Source organism: Camelus ferus, chromosome 21 (genome assembly GCF_009834535.1).
Source record: "Camelus ferus isolate YT-003-E chromosome 21, BCGSAC_Cfer_1.0, whole genome shotgun sequence".
NCBI lineage: Eukaryota > Metazoa > Chordata > Mammalia > Artiodactyla > Camelidae > Camelus > Camelus ferus.
In genome coordinates this window covers 4,096,600-4,117,585 of record NC_045716.1, presented here as the reverse complement: position 1 = coordinate 4,117,585, position 20,986 = coordinate 4,096,600, and the positions used below count along the sequence as shown (strand labels likewise).

At 34.4% G+C, this 20,986-nt stretch overlaps 1 protein-coding gene across 1 annotated transcript in view; it reads right to left on the bottom strand.

Annotated features, from left to right (window-relative positions):
- The window catches only part of ACBD6 (acyl-CoA binding domain containing 6), a 158,758-nt gene that overhangs the window by 71,800 nt on the left and 65,972 nt on the right, over positions 1–20,986 (bottom strand). The window contains exons 5-6 of the mRNA XM_032463616.1: positions 13,790–13,895; positions 85–174 (exon numbers count right to left, since the gene is read on the bottom strand). Coding sequence (XP_032319507.1) covers positions 85–174; positions 13,790–13,895 — 196 coding nt within the window. The remainder of the gene's footprint in view (positions 1–84; positions 175–13,789; positions 13,896–20,986) is intronic.

Genomic DNA, 20,986 nt, shown 5'->3' with positions numbered 1-20,986 from the left:
TTAAAATTGTTAATACAGTAAATTTTATTTTATGTGGATTTTACCTCAATTTTTTTAGAAAAGCTCCCTTTTCATCACTCTTACCTGACAGTTAATATCAGCTCTATATTGCAGCAAGACTGTGACTAGTTCTTTATGTCCTCGATCACAAGCCCAATGGAGTAGAGCTCTGCCCTATAGACAACAGAAAAAGATAAATGAACTTGTTAATTCAGCTGCAGGGTCATATAAAAGACGCAATGTCTCATGAAAGACGTAGTAATATGTAAAAACGTAGGTTAACTATTTGAAGAATGATTGACATAAAAGGCTCTATGGGAAAGGCAGCAGACTTTGGAAAGCATGAGTTCTACTTCTGGAATCTGTTACGCACCAGCTCAGTGACTTTCTTCAGTCTGATCAGGTTCCTCAACCACAGAGTAGGAATAAGGATAATATGAACAACAGCAATACCAATCACATTTGTTGTAATGAACGGGCTACAAGATAATGCTTTGTAAATTTTGAAGTACTTTAAAAATATGAAAGATAGTTTTAAATTATTATCTCCACTTCTTCTGGTAAAAAAAAAATCTTATGTTTGAAACATGAGTACTTAAACCTAGGTAGAGATCATAATCTAAATGCAGTGTATCTAAATGTACTCGTTCATTCCTTAAAATGTAAGAAAATTTAACCACTTCGAAAGTAAGCACACCCCTTTATATCCCAAATCTACACCCTGAAATAGTCCCAAAACATCAGAACAGTCTATACTAATGTTTATCTGCAAATGTTGACTGAAAGCCACTTGTAAAATAGAATAGATGATTAACTGTTAGGAGACAAAGTACTAAATATGAAACATTAATTTTAACCATTGTCCACCAAAGACGAACAGCTACTATTGGTGTGTTAATACTCTTTTCCACTGTCAGAAAATCTTGGTTGAGTTAATGAAAGAAGCCTTACTTGGTCCAAAGAATAAACAAAAGCCCCAAAGCTAAGGGCTTTTCTGAAGAAATGAGTGATGGATGGCTTAACACTGCTTTTTGAGGGTGGTAGTGATGTTGTCATTTTTAAAAGAATGGAATGTTTTTCTACATTAAGTTGAAATCCCTGCTTTATGTCATGTTAGAAAAGATTTAAGCAGATACAAGCTGGGACAAAGATGACTTTAAAGTAAAAAGCACCTTTCAAGAAAGCTTTTCTAAACCCACTTACACTCTATCTTCAGACCCTCTTCACACACCCATTAGCTCAACTAATTAAACCAGGAACTCTTCTTGAAACAAACAAACAAACAAAACCCAAAGTAAAACAACTTCTTCCCCACAAATTGTCATTTTCTTTTTTCTTTCATTTGCTCCGTTCATTTTTAATCCAAAGAGGAAGTAAAGCAGAAAAATTTAAAATGTGGGCAAATCATTCACAATTTGCTGTAATAGCACAACTACTTTGTCCAGAGCCCACTAAGAATTTTTTAAAATGGAGACAATTCTAAAAGCCAAGTGAAAAAATGTATTGTTGAATAAAGAACAGAGTTTCTGATGTTAAATTTTCTGTAGCTCTAATGTGTACTGATTTATTGTTACTAGGGCACTAATTCCTAAACCCTCCATATGAAAAATCAGATTTTCTAATAAGACTCTCAGAACAGATACCAATGTATAAAATATTCTATAGTTCAATGTAATTGTTTCAACAGCTTTTACATTAAAATAATCAGATAAAGTGTCAAAGTCTGTATCATTTTTAGTTCTAATTTTGAGTTTATGTTTTATGGCTATTAAGTTAAATTATTAACAAGAATTACTACATAACTAAAATGATGTGTGGTATACTTACACAGGGCACCTACAGAACTACCTAATAGTTAAGTAAGAAAACATAATATTAATGTATCTAGTATTTTTTACTGCAAGATGTACAGGTAATTTCTATTTATCAACTAGATTCCTGATTTTGCCTTAGGTTTAACCCAATAGGGTTACACCGACTAATGCTGAAGTATAAATCCTTAGCTGTTTCGAAGGGAAAGCAGACAAGCAACACATTTTACTGTTAATGGGGAGTTATATTTTAAATTTCCCATATGTGGTGCCAAAAATTTACTTTAGGGGAAACACCTATGACTGGACCTCAACAGTGATTCTCACTCCAGATGTATCTTCCAGAAGGGCGGCACTCATACAGCAATGTTTTAAGGAGGATGATGTGCTCCCAAGACATTTACACTATGCTTTTTAACACATTTTCTGACCTGCAATGTAATTAATTTTTGTAACACATTATTTTAATGGTACACTAATTAACCTTGAATTAGAATGAATTCTCTGACAATGACTTTTTGTAGAGGTGCTGAAGATAGCTACATTAAGACCACCTAGTGATTAATATTTTTATGCAGTATTAAGAAGCTCAAAAACAAGAGCAGGATTAAACATACTTGTAAACACGCATAGATAAAATAAATCAGGCTTTGGAATTTTTGCCTTCAAAATGTCCTATGTTTAAATGAACGAAGACCAGCACAACCAGCATCTGAATGTGGTAACTCTTTACTTCTTCACATTATAGAGCTCCCGTAAACATGCTCTAATTTAAGATTATGAGTTCAAGTAATAAATAACTAGTAATTTGCAGAGATGCTAATCTCATAACCACTGCTGATTAAATCAGCAAATGAAGACCTGTGGTTTTTCTTTCTTTGTTAACCACAAACATACCTGGACCAATACAATGCAATTATTAAATTTATTAATTATTTTAGATACAGGATTCCATAATTTCTCTTCCAGGAAGAAAACCATGAATTAAGTACATATTAAAGTTATAGTTGCTTAAAGATTTTACATAAACTTATGAGCTATTTTACCTACTATATATATATATAATTATTTTAACTTCTATGAATGATATAATCTCTTTCAAGTTTTCAGGTTAAACTTATTTTTACTGTTATCATAAAAGCTCACAATTGTTTGCTTCTAGTTTTAATAACTTCTGAAAAAATATCCCAGAAGTATTTACAACATAAGTAGTAAAAGCCATTGTTGAAAAAGGAATCTTTGTTAGGCCACCAGAAGCCCACAAGCAACTGTTTGGAGAGCTCTGGATAAATTCTGGAATTCAAATACAGTAAAACACCAGGGGAAAAAGAGTTCTCATCTATTAACCAAGGGTGCAAAGACCGCCCTACTTCAGACAGATGAATGACTCAAAAGTGCTTTGAAAGCGCAGGGTGGCCACTAACCTATTAAGTGGTATTACTTTCATACCTTCTGGAAAATACAGAGTAGGTCTTAATATTTTAAATGCTTCTTTGATATCCTTGGTTACTTGTCCTTAAACCATGGAGAATTTTTTTTTAATTAGATTTACTCCTGGAAATCACAAATTAAATGAAAAAAGATGGTATTATAAAACGAGTCTTTATGTTCTTATGGTATTTTGAGATCAGATACAAAACAAAGCATGTATACTACACATACTGTAGATGAAAACATGGCAAAGTTGGTATGTTTAAATTTGTATGAGTTGCCATTCTATCAAAGACGATATGTTACAATACTGTCTAATTAGCAAATGAAATACTGTAAAAAGGTCAACTTAAATTTCTCTCTTCAAAAAAATTGGGTTTCAATTTACAACTGTAGTAGAGACTGATTTTAGCTACTAATACCCTGTAATGTCTCTGTCCCCTCTCTCCTAAACCTATCTTCTACCCTTTGCTGATGCTGCTACAGCAACTGGCCAGAGTGAGAACTCCCCCACCTGCAACCACCAGAAACTAGCCAATGCCTCCTACTTCCAACTCTCAATAGAGAATCAACAATGTTCTTCCAAAAACTCAGACAGCAGTAAGATTGGAGGTCAGTTTATGATCTCAAGATGTGCCCACCATGGGAGCTAATACACATTTGAAATCAGTGTGTACTTGATCTCTTTCACTGGTTAAGATCTAGGGTAAACAGAAATGGTCCTGCAGAGCTATCGGGGAATTCAAAAGGATTTTAAATACACTGCTTAAAAAAAAGAAATCCCTTTATAAGCACTTACTAAGCTTTAATGTTAGTAACTAAAGGGTAAAGGAATAAGCAAGGGAGATTCTGTTTCATCCTGTATAAAGTAATAATTCAGCAGTAATAAGATGGCCAGGTGTCCATCATAAGACAATGGATGCACTATGATATAGTCATATGATGGAATATTACTCAGCAAGATAAAGGAAAGAAATACTGATCTATACAATGATATCAATGAATTTCAAAAACATGCTAAATGAGAGAAGCCTTACATAAAAAAGTACACATTATGATTCCAACTATACAAAGTTCTAAAACAGGCAAAACCAATCTATGGAGAAAAATTATCAGAACAGTAGTTACCTTTGTGGGATTAGGAGAAAGAATCAGCTGGGAAAGGACATGAGGGAACTTTCTGGGGTGACAGTAATGTTCTATATCTTGACAGGAGTTTCAGTTACATAAGTATATGCATGTCAAAATTAACTGAATATGCACTTAAGATTTGTACATTTCATTGTATATAATGTTACCCTAAAAGAAAAACCAAACTAATGCTGAATTCTAGTTAATGATATGTGTGCTGAAGCATTCAGAACAAAATACATTATTTATAAAATACTCTGAAATGCTTCAAAAAATAAGATAGATTGATGGATGGAGAGGCGGATGTTGATAGAGGAAGCATAGTAAAATGGTGTTAGAATCTAACGGTAGGGATACTGATGTTCACTGTAAAATTCTTCCAACTTTTCTGTATGTTTAAAATTTTCATAATAAAGTTGGAAAAAACCAAAAATTTGCATACCTACATTCATAGCAACATGACTCACAATAGCCAAAATATGAAAGCAACACAAGTGTCCATAGATGGATATTTAGATAAACAAAATGCAGCACATACATACAATGAAATATTATTCAGTTTTAAAAAGGAAGGAAATTTTGACACGTTATATATAACATGGATGAACCTTGAAGACATCATGCTAAGTGAAATAAGCCAGCCACAAAAGCATAAATATTGTATAATTCCATTACATGAAGTAGCTAGAGTAGTCAAATTCATGGGGACAGAGAGCAGAATGATGGAGGCCAGGGGCTGGGGGAAGGGGCAGAAAGGGGAGTTAGTGTTTAATGCATATGGTGTTTCAGTTGGGGAAGAGGAAAGGTTCTCGAGATGAATGGTGGTGATGGTTGCACAAAAATGTGAATAGAATATATTTAGCACCATGAAAACTATATACTTAAAAAGTTAAATTTGTAAATTTTGTTAAGTATATTTTATCAAAATAAAAAAAGTCAAACAAAAAATATGTTGCCAAACCTCATAAGATTTAAACTACATTCACCACTTTCTGATTTTGTGTTAAATATGAGTTCCTGATGTAAAGTATTACCACAGACATGATTTTTTCAATGCTGCTACCTGTATTAATACAAATGAGCATAAGCTGACAATCTAGAATGTATTTCTCAATCATTAGTGTGAATGAACAAATTTCCTTCAAATTAATATTTTAATCAACTACATAACTAAAATAACATATACTCAAATGTAGAAAGTTGTTTAGGAGGATGCAATTTTTTCTCCTTTTCTTAAATAAAAACATAAATTTAGCCTTAGTATAATGATTCTACCTCTTAAATCTTCTGCTTCTTTGTTAGGTTAATACTGTCAGTTTTGCCAGATTTTGCAGCAGTTTCTCAAGCCAAAAGCATTTAAATTATATTCTGACATGAGCCACAGATTTAAAACAAAGCAGGAAGGGAAAGGAATGGAGTCAAGAGAAAGGTGACCGTCTTCAAAGTATCTGAAAGAATCAATAAACATATGGAAAATGGTATAAAATTATGCCTTCAAGAGGACAGAAAGGAAAGAACTTAACTGAAGAAGTAGCTCAATAAAAGAAGAACTTTGGAGTGTATTAGAATCTATGAAAAACCAATGAGTTGTATGAATGCTTTGGGGGGACTGATGATAGGTAGCTGCACTGGAATAATGCCATCTTAATTTGTTCAAATATTACTACATTGTTACATTTGTTTTAAAACAAATTCAAATTAATGTACAGTTTTAAAATACTATTTAAATATCACTAATAAGCATTTATTTACTGTCTACTATACACGGTACTGAGCTGAGAAATAATGTGTGTGACAAGAATTGTGCAGACATAATATGTGTCTGATGAATGATAAGAAATATTCAATTCGTATCTTATGTATGCTTTACAAATTATTTAAATCATCCTTTACCCTTAAAAGTTATTTTCCTGGAAAACTGTAAATATGTGGCATGTGTGAAGAGCTATATTAATATAGCTCAAAAATAAAAATTGAAATGATAGGCTTTCAGATCTTTTTCACATTTCTCTTCATATTTTTATTTTAAGGGTATTTTATATACATGTTCATGTGCTATGATGGTTATTGGTCCAAATCTATGCGTTTTAGGTAATAACAATAATTGTATTTATTTCAATAGGTGGGAATGCAAAAGTGGCTTATCATTTTATGACAGTAATTAAATTTCTTTTTGTGCTCACAGAAAATTTTAAGTGCAATAAATGTAATTTTTAGTCATCTCAGGGAAAGACTGAAATTGCGCTGAACCTGCTGGGTGAACATCTTAAATAAAGTCATATACCAACCCAAAGAAATCCCAGGCAATCAGTAGTGAAATATCTCAAGTTCATACAGTATATAGATAAACACTTAGAAAAATTGGATGTCCTTTCAAAATTGTAATTGTTATCCAACTTATTATAGTAGGGAAATGTCTTTTGCTTGATAAAGGGGTTAAAAGTATTTAGCTAGCAACTTAACTTTGAGATTATATACTTTTAATCCATCATCAAAGCTTACAAAGTTTTTGTTTCATTTGCTAGAGCTTTAAATGTCAAGAAGCAATATGCTTTATTTTATTTAGGATGTTAAGTTTGATTCTAATTTAAGCTCCCATCTCCATCATGTTCTTAAATTAATTCATACAAATCTCTGATTAATAATAAAAGGGCTTGCCATCAGTATTCAAAGCCCAGCCTGAGTTGTCATGGCTGAGAGGGCAGAAATCTGCTTGGAGCAATGAGAGAACCCAACTGAATTTCTGGCGTCTCAGTCTATGAATGTGTAATGTAAGCACTTCATCTGTTCATGGACACACAATGTTCTGGCAGGCTGAGGGTAAAGGTAGCTGCATGCGTAACAGACTGGAAGACCTGGGAAAGCATACTGTATCAAAGTAACTGAATGATTGAAGCAATACATTTTACAAGTGTTTCTTTTACTTTCACAAAAAAAAATGGTGTTATTTAGTGTAAGCTGTGTTCCAGGCATTTATTTTATCCCTATCACCGCTGCCCAATGATCTCTGCAGAGGCCACAAGTGGATTTGACTTTTAGTCCTACTTTATAAAAGAAATTGTTGCAAATCAGAGCATAACACTAGCAGTGCTGACTGGAAACTGCTTATCCTTCTTAAGGCCAGGGGTGAAAAGAACTCTCTCTGACCTACATTTCCTTCCAATTTAGTAGTTGCATGTATTTGAGCAAGTAATACATGCAGCTCTGAAATAGTTCCTGACTGTAAAATAGGATAACGTCTACCTTACAGGGTTGTCGTGAAGACAACATGGTCATTAGTGAAAGTACCTTACAGAATAGTGAATATGGTAATAAGTGAAAGTACTCTGCAAACTATAAGCCACATTGTATAATATTACTATTTAAAAGACAGAAAATTCTAATAGGGATCATATAGTATATACACAATAATTTCCAGTAAAAAAAGTGACACTGAAAAGCTAAGTGGGCTTCCAGTTTCCAGTTCCATGTGTAAGGAGCTAGAAAGTTGCCACTCTACCCTAACAATAAATGAAAAGCTGAATAGACTGGAAAATCAACTATTCTTCTTGGATCCATAAGAGAAAGGAGGACACAGAGCAAACCACTGCCCCCGAGACTAGAGAGACAGACAGGTGAACTTGACATCCTGGAGCAGAGCCTCACAAGTGGACACCACCCAGGGGACCAATGCCAGGTAGGAAGACCTGGAGGCTCAGTGCAGACAACTCTGAGGGTTAAAAATTCCAGGGGTATCTATTCAAAGGATGGCCCCCCCAATACTGTGAGATTTACATCTGGGAGCTTTACCAGTTCCCATAATAAATATCAGAGCAAAATCTCCTCATGCTTCTGGCAGGGGAGGGGACACGAACCATTCTGAAATACACCAGAGCACTCTGTTCTTAACAAGGTCTGCCTTCAGGGGAAACTGTTTAACCGGTGCCGAACCTGTTGAGGTATTAGCAGAGTCTAACTGACCTGGGGGAAGGGAAATACTCAATTCCAGCCCACCCTAGCCATTCTGTCCCAACTAAAGGGGCAGAAAGAAACCCTGAGAAACACTTGTGAGATTCATGGTCCAGAGCCAGAGGCTGACTAAAAGACTAAGACCTAATCATAGGACCATAGAACACTTTCTCTGCCTGACAGCTCACCACCACATTACTAAGGGCCTATTTATAGCAGTTCCTTTTGTCTGGTACATTATGTCCAGCTCTCAGTAAAAATTACAAGGCAAGTCAAAAGGCAAAGAACCACAATTTGAAGAGAGAATAAGCATCAGAATGAAACAGGTCAGGGATGCTGGAATTATCAGGTTGGGAATTTAAAACACTTATGATTAATATGCTTAAGGGCTCTAACAGATAAAGTAGGCAGCATGCAAGAATAGATGAACAATGTGAGCAGAGCAATGGAAATTCTAATAAAGAACCAAAAAGAAATGCTGGGTATAAAAAACACTAACAGAAAGAAAGAATGCCAGTGATGGGTCTTTTAGTAGACTACACATGGCTGAGGAAAGACTCTGAGCTAGAAGATGTATCAACAGAATCCTCAAAAACTGAAAAGAAAAGAAAACAAAAACTAAAAACAGCAGCAACAAAAACCAAAAACCCTTAAAACCCAGAAAAGAATATCCAAGGACTATGGCACAATTACAAAAGGTATAACATATGCATGACACAGATACCAGATGGAAAAGAAACAGAGAAAAGAACAGAAGAAATATCTGAAATGATGACTGAACTTCCTCGAATTAATGCCAGACACCAAAGTCACAGATCCAGGCAGCTCAGAGAACACCACACAAGAAAAATGCCCCCAAAACTACACCTGGGCATATCACTTTCAAATTACAGAAAATCAAACATAAGGAAAAATCCTGAAAGCCAGAGGAAAAAAACACATTGCTTATAGAGAAACGATAAGAATTATATCAGACTTCTTCTCAGAAACCACGCAAGCAAGAGGAGAGTAAAGTGCCGTAGCTAAACTGTTGAGAAAAAAAAAAAAACTGTCAACCTAGAATTCTGTATCCTGAGAAATTATCCTTTAAAAGCAAAGAAGACATGACTGGGACATTGTGCTGTACACCAGAAACTGACACATTGTAACTGACTGTACTTCAATTTTAAAAAAAGTGAAGGAGAAATAAAGACTTTCTCAAACAGCTACGGAGGAAATTTATTGCCAGTAGACCTGCCTTGCGAGAAATGTTAAAAGTTCTTTAGTGAAAAGGAAAATAATTTAGGTCCAAAAATAGATCTACATAAAGAAAGAATGAGTAAAGAAGGGATACTTACAGGTATAATAAAAAACTTTTATTTTTCTTATTCTTAACTGATCTAAGATAACAGTTTGTTCAAAATAATAGCAACAATGTATTTGATTATACATGCTTATGTATTATTTATTGTGTGTATGTGTATACACACATATATAGTATGTGTGTATATATGCTTATGTATGCTCATATATAAGTGAAATGAGTGACAGCAATGATACAAGCGACAGGAGGGAGGAATTAGGATTATTTTGTTAGTATAAGGTACTCACAATACCCATGAAATAGTATCATGTTATTTGAAAGTAGACTTAGATGTAGTTGTAAATGTATATTGCTTACTCTGGGGCAACCACTAGTATAAAAGGTTAAAAAAAAAAAAGCCTCACTGATAATGATAAGAAAGGAGAGAAAACAGAATCGTATAAAATGCTCAATTAAAACCGCAAAAGGCAGAGAAAAAGCTGAAGACAAAAACAGAAACAAAGAACAAGGGCAACAAATAGAAAACAATAACAAACATGATAGATATTAATCCAACTGTATCAGTGATCACTTTGAATGTCAATGGCCTAAATGCAACGATTAAAAGACATTGTCAGAGTGGATCAAAAACACAACCCAACGATATGCTGTCTATGAGAAACCTACTTTAGATATACAGACACATACAGATTAAAAGCAAATGGATAGAGAAAAATATACCATGCTAACACAATAAAGGAAAGCAGGGATAGTTATATTAATTTTAGTCAGAGCTGACTTCAAAGTAAGGAAAGCTATGAGAGATAAAGAAGGGCATTACATAATGATAAAGAGGTCAATTCTTCAAGAAGACGTAACAATCCTTAATGTGTATGCACCTAACAACAGAGCATCATTTGCAGATGGTAGAAATGCAAAATGGTACAGCCATTTTGGAAGACAGTTTGGAGGTTTCTTATAAAACTAAACATTCTCTTACCATAAAATCTAGCAATGGTACTCCCTGTTATTTGCCCAAAGGAGATGAAAACTTACATCCACATCCCACACAAAACCTGCACATGCATGTTTATAGGAGCTTTATTTATAACTGCCAAAACTCAGAAGCAACCAAGAAGTCCTTCAGTAGGTGAATCAATAAATAAACTGTGCTACATCCAGACAATGGAACATTATTTAGCACTATAAAGAAATGAGCTATCAAACCATGAAAAGACATGGAGGAATCCTAAATGCATATTACTAAGTGAAAGAAGTCAATCTGAAAAGGCTACATATGTATGAGTCCAATTATATGACATTCTGGAAAAGGCAAAACTATGGAGACAATAAAAAGACCCCTGGTTGCCAGGGGAGCAAGGTTATGAATATGCAGAGCATGCAGGATATTTAGGGCAGTAAAAATACTCTGTATGACATTATAATGATGAATATTTCATTATACATTTGTCCAAATCCACAGAATGTACACCACCAAGAGTGAATTCTGAGGTAAATTATGGACTTTGGGTGGTTATGATATATCAGTGTAAGTTCACCCTTGGTTTTTCGTTTTTTTTTTAAAGTATACCATTCTGATGAATGATGTTAATAATGGGGGAGACTATATATGAGTGTGGGCAGGGGTCAAATAAAAGAGGAAGATATTGGAGGAGACGGCCCATCAAAACAGAGAAGTAAACAATAAAAGGTGAAGACCTGGGATGCCCAAAAGAGGAGAATCCAGGAGAAAGAGGAAGGGAATTCCCAGCATAGTGGTAAAGCGTAACCCAGAATAACGCTTACTGGAGACGCCTAGAGAGCAACCAATCCAGATTAGAGATGAAAAGGAAAGAGGGTTCCAGAAGAAATAGCGCTTAAAAAAAATGGTATGGGATTGATTATCTGATGCACTTGACTGTGCTGAGAAGACTTCTATCGGGCAATTTGAGGAAAGAATTAACAACAGGAATATAGAAGACCAAGAAAATATAAAAACAAAAAAGAAGCCATTATTAACCTTAAGAAAAACAAAATGGTATATCAGTTATATTATATATAATTTATTCATTCCTTCCCACCCTTTCCTTGCTTCCCTATAACCAGAGCAGACTTCCTACTATACTGACCAGGGGCTTGGCCTTGTGACTTGTTTCAAACAAAGGAATTAAGAAGATGTGACACATGCCATATCCAAGCAAAGCTTTAAATGTATTTGTGGGGTCTGGTTCTGTCTGCCTTTATTGTCTGCCCGTATAGTGTCTATTCATTGGGACTGGATCTCAGAATGAGAAGACATGAAATCAAGATGAACTGAGCCCAAACAAGGTTAGCAGAGCCCAGCAGAGACTCAACTGACTCAAAACCTTTTGAAATATGAGCAAGAAATAAATGCAGTTGTTAGCCATTGAAATTTGGATTTTCTTATTTTTTTTGCTACAGCAAAAACTGACTGATGCACATAGTACAGTCCATAGCTTAGCAACAAACAACATTTACATGGTCATAATAATAACATAATTACATTATAACTGTATTATAATTGACTATATCACATTATTACTTACATTATACTGTAATTATATAATAACAATAATAAAGGCATTGATTCAAGAGAGATTTAATCAGAAAGATGAAACTAAAAGCCGTGATATAACTATGTTAAGAGGGTGGGGGGAGGGAGGGAGGAAGATGAGTGAAATTGCTAAATCCTAACATAATACAGAAGAAAATCAATAATGTTTAGTGCTGGTAAATCAAAAGATGCAAGTATATTATTTAGAAGGTAATTATTTTACCTTTAATTATTTAGAAGGTATTATGTAGGTAAACTGCAAAAGAAACAACTAAAATAATCGAAAGTTTCTGTCTCAAGGGAGCTAGAATCAAACGTGAGAAGGATGCAGGTAAGGGAGTACGTTTTTTCTTGTAAGGCTTATGTGTACTACTATTCAATTTTCTTTGAACTATCTACATGTATTAATTTTATAAAAATCTTAACTCATGAGCACAAAAATTTAAAAACAACAATAAAATCAAGGGAAGCAGTCATGCCTGATTTACTAAAATAAAATGTATTCTCGTCCTGAAAGGCAAGTAAAGAACTCCAGTTGGAATCAGAAGACCCAGTGTTACTGTTTCACAATCTGGCTTCTACTTTTGTCTAGCTACGTCTTTCTTGGCTCTGTTTCGTTATTTATGGTATTACTGGTGCTCCTTTACTACAGAATTATAGTCTTACATTTTCAGTTCCAGATGTCACTGCCAATATATTACGGGAAGGATGTTGCCTAAAAGTGAGATAATATTAAGGGCTAACCTGTATAGAGAGCTCTCAGTTAATATGTAAGTTGATTATTTATCTACTCCACACATCACCTATGATCACTGCATGTCCTCTTCCTAACAGTTGCCACCTTTTGGTCATTTCAATCATCTTTACTGCATTATAAAAAATTGAGAAGTGATTAAAAGTGATTTTTTAACAACTATAATTCAGGGACAGGTTTAAGCTCAACATGTGGTTAGCTTTATTCACAAAACAAATAAATTAAGAAACAATATACTTTACAAAATGATTTAGCATAGGAACCCTTTAAATAGTGGGCCTGCATTTAAATGATAGGATTTACCAAAATTCTGACACAGTTTTCTAGAAATATAGTTACTGGGCAAAGGACAATATACCTGTTTAAGGTATAATGATGGAAGACACTGATGGTATTTATAAATATTTTTATATTACCTATGGATTTCACATATTATGTTAATAGTCTCATTCTTTAACATGAACAAAATATAAGTTATTTTCCTGCTGCAAGTTTCAGCTAGTTACTTCTACAATAGAAAGAAATATAATAGATACGGACACAGAGAGTATCTTAAATGGGTAGCACTATCTCATTTAGATATTCTGATATACTTTTTTTTTTTAATTTGGGGGGGTAATTAGGTTTGTTTGTTTGTCTGTTTATTTTAGTGTACTGGGGATTGAACTCGGGACTTCATGCACGCTAGGCACACACTCTACCACTGAGCTAAATACTCCCCCGCCCAGATATTCTGACATATTCTTAACCATACTGTAGTTTGAGTTGTAGTTCATAGGCCTGCCATTAAGAAAGAAAAGCACTGAGGCAGAACAATAAAACATAAGAAAATATTTAACAGGGCACATTTTTCTTACCTCTTCATCTTTCATATTCACATCCACGTTTTTCGATTTGATGACCTTGGTTATATGGTCAATGTTGTTTTCCCTGCAGTAATCAAATATGTTTTTGTCTTCTTCCCTAATTAGAGTAAAAGAAAAAAAAAGTGTCTTACTTACTAGGTAATACATAAAAGATACATATTTTTGGTACAACCTGTTTGCTGCAAACATTAACAGAATCTGTTTTATAAAGAATTTTACATGAACAATTATGGATTTTCAGTAAGACATAATACCTCCAACCTCTGAAAAGACTGAAGTGCTTAGCAACTATAATTACAGAGAAAAGCTTCATCTGCTTTAACAAGTTACACTAGTACAATAACATAAATCTCGGGGAGATTTGCTCAGTGCTCTTTCTCTCTCCAGTTACTTTTACACACTGACAGGCACATATATCCTCTGACTCGGAATTTTCTAATGCAGCACTGCAGTGAGAAGGTCATTTACTATTGCCTGTTCAGAGGTATCAAAAGATGAGGACATAGCTTACTCTTATTCTCTTACAGAATAACAGAATGGTAAGTCGATTGCTATTCAGGTTAAAAATGTGTGTGTGTGTATATCTATATCTGTATATGTATGTATGTATGTATGTATGTATGTGCGTGCGTGCGTGCATGCGTGTGCGTGTGTGTGTGCGTGTGTGTGTGTGTGTCTCCCGAAGTAATTTTCTTAAGGGAAAGACAAAATCCAGAAATCTTTCATGAGATAATAGAAACAAAGACTGGGAACAAAACCTGGGAAGCATACTACGTACCCAGCACTATTCTAAGTATGTCAATGAACTAATTCATTTACTCTTATCCAACAGTTTCACTCCATAGATACTTCCTCGCTCACAGGTAAAAAGAGGTTATGTGACCCATCAAATGGTATTGCACTTATCAAAGGTAGAGCAAGAGCCAGGTCTCACTCAGATCAACTGATTCTGTATATAGCACATTTTTCTATTACATCAGGCTGCATCTCAACGAGCAAGCTGTAGTTTATTCCAGAGTCTAAAGCAGAAGTTCTTAACATGAGGTCTACGAGTTCTCTAAAACAGTACACAGAATTATCTGTGCAAATGCATTTTTTTAAAGTGTGTTGGTGGAGGGGGGATGAGGAGGTAGCTTCAGTGTGATTCTCAAAAGGAGCAATGAATCCCAAAAGGATCAGTAATTTGGAATATTAACAATGAAACTGTTCTGTATGTGGACTGCATTTTCTAAACAGGCATAAAAGAATGCAATTTGAGTTACAAAAATTATAACTATAACTAGTCTGGTAAGGCCATAGCTTCCATTCATCAGAAATTAAAGCACCTGGCCACAGGAGTCCTTCTACCTTAAGAGCCAATTTAAATACTGTATACCCTTTTCATAAAAAGTTATTTCCATTCAGAGGTAACTAACTTAAAATACACTACTTTGGCATTAATCATCTAAGCTTTTCTTATGCATTCAATGTATTTAATTGAGTACCTACTACATGCAAGGCACTGGGCAAGATTCTTTTGATAACAGATATCAAGGAAAAGCAAGAAACTTTACATTCAATACATGTACAGTATGGTTGAAATGATAAAAATCTATAACCATTAAATAAGGTAAAGCTGGATCTTTAAAAAGGCCTATCAGAAAACAAATGAGAAACAGCCTGCTTCAAGCTGAAGAAAATGAGGTAGGTTTCCAGGAAAAAAGTTATGCTAAAAAAAAAAATACATGGTCTCTTGAAAATATTCATTTGCAGAAGAAAAAAATGCTTTTCTAGATCACCTACTTTGAAAGAAAAGAGAGAAGTCTGAGGCCAAAGCCCCAGAAAGGAGAAGTCTCAGTTTTAAAATTAAGGCTACATATAACCCTACTCTAGCTATATTTAAAGTGCTGAATGCACTTTCTGTGAAAAAGGGCATTCAGCATTCTGACTTGGGAATAAGAGGGACTTATTTTCCTTCAATCCAGTAACAGAGACCCTTCCAATTCAAGAGGCAGCAACTTCAGCTGTGAGAGACAGTACTGTGACATTTTAAGCAATAATAAAAAATACACTACTCACCAATTGTTTTGACTTTGAAAATAGTGGGTAGTTGGTGGTAGGGTACAGAAAGGAAAGTATGGGGGATCCTTGGGAGGTAGGTTACCCAAACCAGTAACACATAAGGGTTACTCAAAGATGAGAGGACCTTCTAAGTGGTTCTTCTTCCTTAATTCCAAAGGTGCATTATACCTATGCCATGAGCAGTAAGATGAAGTACAGTACAAACTTATTTAAATGTTTATACTGCTTAATATGTTTTTCAGTTTTTGACACTTATCATTTATATCAATTATTTTGTTTTCATAAGTAAATTTTTTTGGAAGTCAGGGGCATTTTTTCATCTGGATACCTGCTTATCAATTGCAGCTCATCATTGCTAAATATTTTAGGCACATAGAGATATTTATAAAATACTTCAGGGAAGAGTACACAATGTAAATTAAATATCAAAAGAAAAGTCAAAATCACCACAAATGTGCTACAAAGCTGAGTAACTAATAATAAAAAAAATTAAGTGATGCTCTTGGGCCTAGTTGTTAAGTACAGTTATCTACTCCGATTTCAAGTTTTGACTGTTTCACTTGCCAGCAACCAAGCTGTCTTTATACAATGCCACCACCTGGTGGCCAAAATGGAGAAACATCTAGAGTAATATCTTTCCGTTATTTCCTTTCTTGCTGCCTAAAGATTATGTACAATATACAACCCAAATTATCTTTTTCCCTCTAAATATCTCATTAATACAGTCTTTCATGAGCAATTTTTCTGTGTATCCATACTTAAATGAAACACGTGCAAATGGAATTCAAACACCAAATATCACAGAGCCTTAATAAATGTCCAGTGCCCTCCTACATCTTCTCACTTTTTCCTCCCTTTTCTTATGATTCTTACCCAGTTACCTTTCTTTCTCTCTGTTGAATGTGAGTGATAAAATTATCATATCCATTCTCTATAGATGATCACGAGGTTTTCATTTTTCATAATGTCCCACATTATCCCTAGCAGAAGACAGAAAGACTCTCTTTAAATTACTCCATATTTTCTAAAATTGACAGAAAGTATATATCTGAATGAAGGAAATCACTGGCTTTCATTGAAATTCTTTTGAAATATGAGGGCACACACTTGTGAAAGAGAAGGATATTTAAGTATGGTTGTCTTTCATCAACCATAGGAAGAAGAGATCCTTGCCCACTCCCAAAAATGCTATCTGCACCACTTTCTACAAAGATTACATTTTCCTATCAAAAGAATATTTCAGATAGTTAGATTTCATGGCAAGCTACCTAAAGTCCATTTAACTGCTTTCCATCTACCTCATAAAATTAAAAAACACATTCATGCGAGTAGCTCAGAAATCTAACGATCTAATAGACATATTCAGTAAACAGTTCAATTCAATTCATACATTTATCAAGCAACTGGTAATCAGATACAAAAACAGTACTCCAATAAACAGACAATGAAAAATTACTCACTGAATGAATGAAAACACGAAGAAGAGCAAGCCAATGCCTACACAAATATAAGCAAATGCCACTAATTCCTCAAAACAAGGAATGTATACCTGTGGGCTCGAGGAGTAAAAAAAAGACCTTTAAGGGAATGTGCAGGTATGGAAAATAAGAAAAGAACCAATTTCAGCTCAACTCTAAATAAACACATTCTTTCCTCAACTAATCTACCTGAAAAGGTTCCTGTGGTAAACACGTCATCACCGTTTCCCTTTTCAGCATTCCCCTGCTCAGCCATTCTCCTAGTTCATAAAAGAAAAGCATACACCTCTCTCCATTCTCTGGTAATACTTCTAGGAAGTATAACCAAAAGACTTCACTAAGATTTAGCAAATGACTATTAATTAAACTTGTTATCCTTTTGTTTAAAAGTACTCTGTTTAACATATAGTTGATCCTTGAGCAACACGGGGGTTGGGGTGCCAACCATCCGCAGAGTCAAAAACCTGCCTATAACTTTGCAGTCAGTCCACTGTATCTGGGGTTCCACATCCGAGGATTCAACCAGCTGCAGACTGTGTAGTAACAAGCACATATTTTGTGAAAAAATCCACAGATCAGTGAATCTGCACAGTTCAAACTCATGTTGTTCAAGGGTCCACTGTGCCAGAAAAGGTCTGGGAAAAAAATTAACCCCAAGTGGTACTTCCCCAAGATATAAAATTATCCAAAGTACCAAACAAAGGGACAATTTTGATGAAAAATTGGTGTTGGGGAGACTCCTGTAACTAAGGTCAGAGGATGGACAAGGTGAAATAAACAAAACAAAAAAGACTGGCTGCTGATCTCTGTCTCATTCTAATAAAGAATAATATTCATCTGTTAAACTATTTTTAAAAGCATCATCCATCTTGGTAAGACACACTTCCAATAAAATTTTACTATGTTTAATAATTATTTAACACAAGGTGTAATAATGTTGATCAACTGTATAGAAGTAATAATTCAAATGAGAAAAATTTAATGCTTAAAGCTTCTGCATCACAGAAAATTAAAATTTTAACAATTCCAACTTATATACATATTTTTGTTGCAGAGAACTGATACTGTGCTAAGACTACACATATACTGCTTTAAAACAAGATTGTGTGGGAGAAGTTGAATGAAAGGAGAAAAAGAAATGATGTAAAATTTCTAACTATTAAAGACCTTGTTAATATATTTTTTAAATCAAGGTCAGAATTTTATTTATTTTATTTAAACTTTCTATTTCAAGACACTTGAAGATTCATATGCAGTTATATGAAATAATATAGAGAGCTGGTACTATTTTCCCAGTTTCCCTCAATGGTAATATGTTCATGTATTTTAAAAAATATATTATTGTAGTATTTAGATTCCATTGGATACATCTAGAATAGTAATCTGTTTATTTTAAAATTCCATTAATAAAATGCCAGAAATTATGCTCTTTACAATTATGTAAACTTTTAAATAAAAATTTTAGATGTTATCTAAAAATGTAAAAGGGAACACAGTCTTCCAAAATTCTCTTAGGAACTACATTAGCAAAGATTTTTTAGCATATCACTGCTCTAACCCAATATTCTAAAGTAGAGGCCCAAAGCAAGGTGTGGGCCACTCAACAAAGGATGATCAAAGAAGGCATCATTGAGAGCTGACATTACAACTTAGCCTTGAAGGATAAACTGACAACCCAGCTACGTTATTGAAGGATTCTGAAGAACAGAAAGAAAAGGAAAAGCATTAGCAAAAACAGGTGTTCAGGGGAACTGCAAGCAACTGGTATGGCAGGGTGCTGGGAGATAAGGTTAAAGGGATAAGCCGGACAACAGATCAGAAAGAAGCTTCTCGGCACACTGCATATAATGTAAGTAACAAATGTTAAGTAACAAATTATCTAGAAAACAAAATAGTTATCCCACCTTCCAAAACTTGGAGTAAAACTGTCCTCCTAAAGTTAAACTAAATAAAAGCTACTAATGAGAAAAGAATGTCTCCTACAAAAACTTAAAGAGCTACTACTTAATTCAGATACCAACCTTCACATGTCTTAAAGAACAAAAACAAAAAAACAAGACAAGCAGCATGTAAAACAATGAAGCTAGAACACTCCCTTACACCATACACAAAAATCAACTCAAAATGGATCAAAGACTTAAACATAAGACAATATACAATAAACCTCCTAGAGGAAAATATAGGCAAAACATTATCTGACATACATCTCAAAATTTTTCTCCTAGAAGAAATAAAAGCAAGAATAAACAAATGGGACCTAATGAAACTTACAAGCTTCTGCACAGCAAAGGAAACCATAAGTAAAACAAAAAGACAACCTACAGAATGGGAAAAAATTTTTGCAAGTGAAACCGACAAAGGCTTGATCTCCAGAATATATAAGCAGCTTATACGACTCAATAAGAAAAAAATAAACAACCCAATCCAAAAATGGGCAGAAGACCTAAACAAGCAATTCTCCAAGGGAGACATACAATGATCAATAGGCACAGAAAAAATGCTCCATGTCACTAATTATCAGAGAAATGCAAATCAAAATTACAATGAGGTATCACCTCACACCAGTCAGAATGGCCATCATTCAAAAGTCCACAAATGAAAAATGTGGAGAGATGTGGAGAAAAGGGAACCCTCCTACACTGCTGGTGGGAATGCAGTTTGGTGCAGGCACTGTGGAAAACAGTATGGAGATTCCTCAAAAGACTAGGAATATACTTACCATATGACCCAGGAATCCCGCTCCTGGGCATATATCCAGAAGGAATCCTACTTCAGGATGACACCTGCACCCCAATGTTCATAGCAGCATTATTTACAATAGCCAAGACATGGAAACAGCCTAAATGTCCATCAACAGGTGACTGGATAAAGAAGTGGTATATTTATACAATGGAATACTACTCAGCCATAAAAACCGACAACATAATGCCATTTGCAGCAACATGGATGCTCCTGGAGAATGTCATTCTAAGTGAAGTAAGCCAGAAAGAGAAAGAAAAATACCATATGAGATTGCTCATATGTGGAATCCAAAAAAAAAAACAAACAAAGCATAAATACAAAACAGAAATAGACTCACAGACATAGAATACAAACTTGTGGTTGCCAAGGGGGCGGGGGGTGGGAAGAGATTGACTGGGATTTCAAAATTGTAGAATAGATAAACAAGATTATACTGTATAGCACAGGGAAATATATACAAGATCTTATGGTAGCTCACAGAGAAAAAAATGTGACAATGAATATATATATGTTCATGTATAACTGAAAAACTGTACTCTACACTGGAATTTGACACAACATTGTAAAATGATTATAAACCAATAAAAAAAGTTAAAAAAAACAAAACAAAACAAGACAACTACCATCAGTAGGAGGTATGGTTAGCAATGAGCCGTAGGGGGAAGAAAAAGTGAAGTCAATTTTGAATACTGCTCAAGAGAAACAATCGGAGGCAAAGAAACATTCTGAGGAATTTCTCTGCTGGGAGACAGTTTGTTCAAAAGGCATCATTAGAACTTTGGCTAAAGCAACTCTAAAAACAATTCCCTTTCTCTCACTTTATTTAATGTTCACAAATGGTCAACTGACTAATTAATTTATCTTTCTGGGTTCCTGAATACTCAGACTAAGGGCACCCAGGGTATCA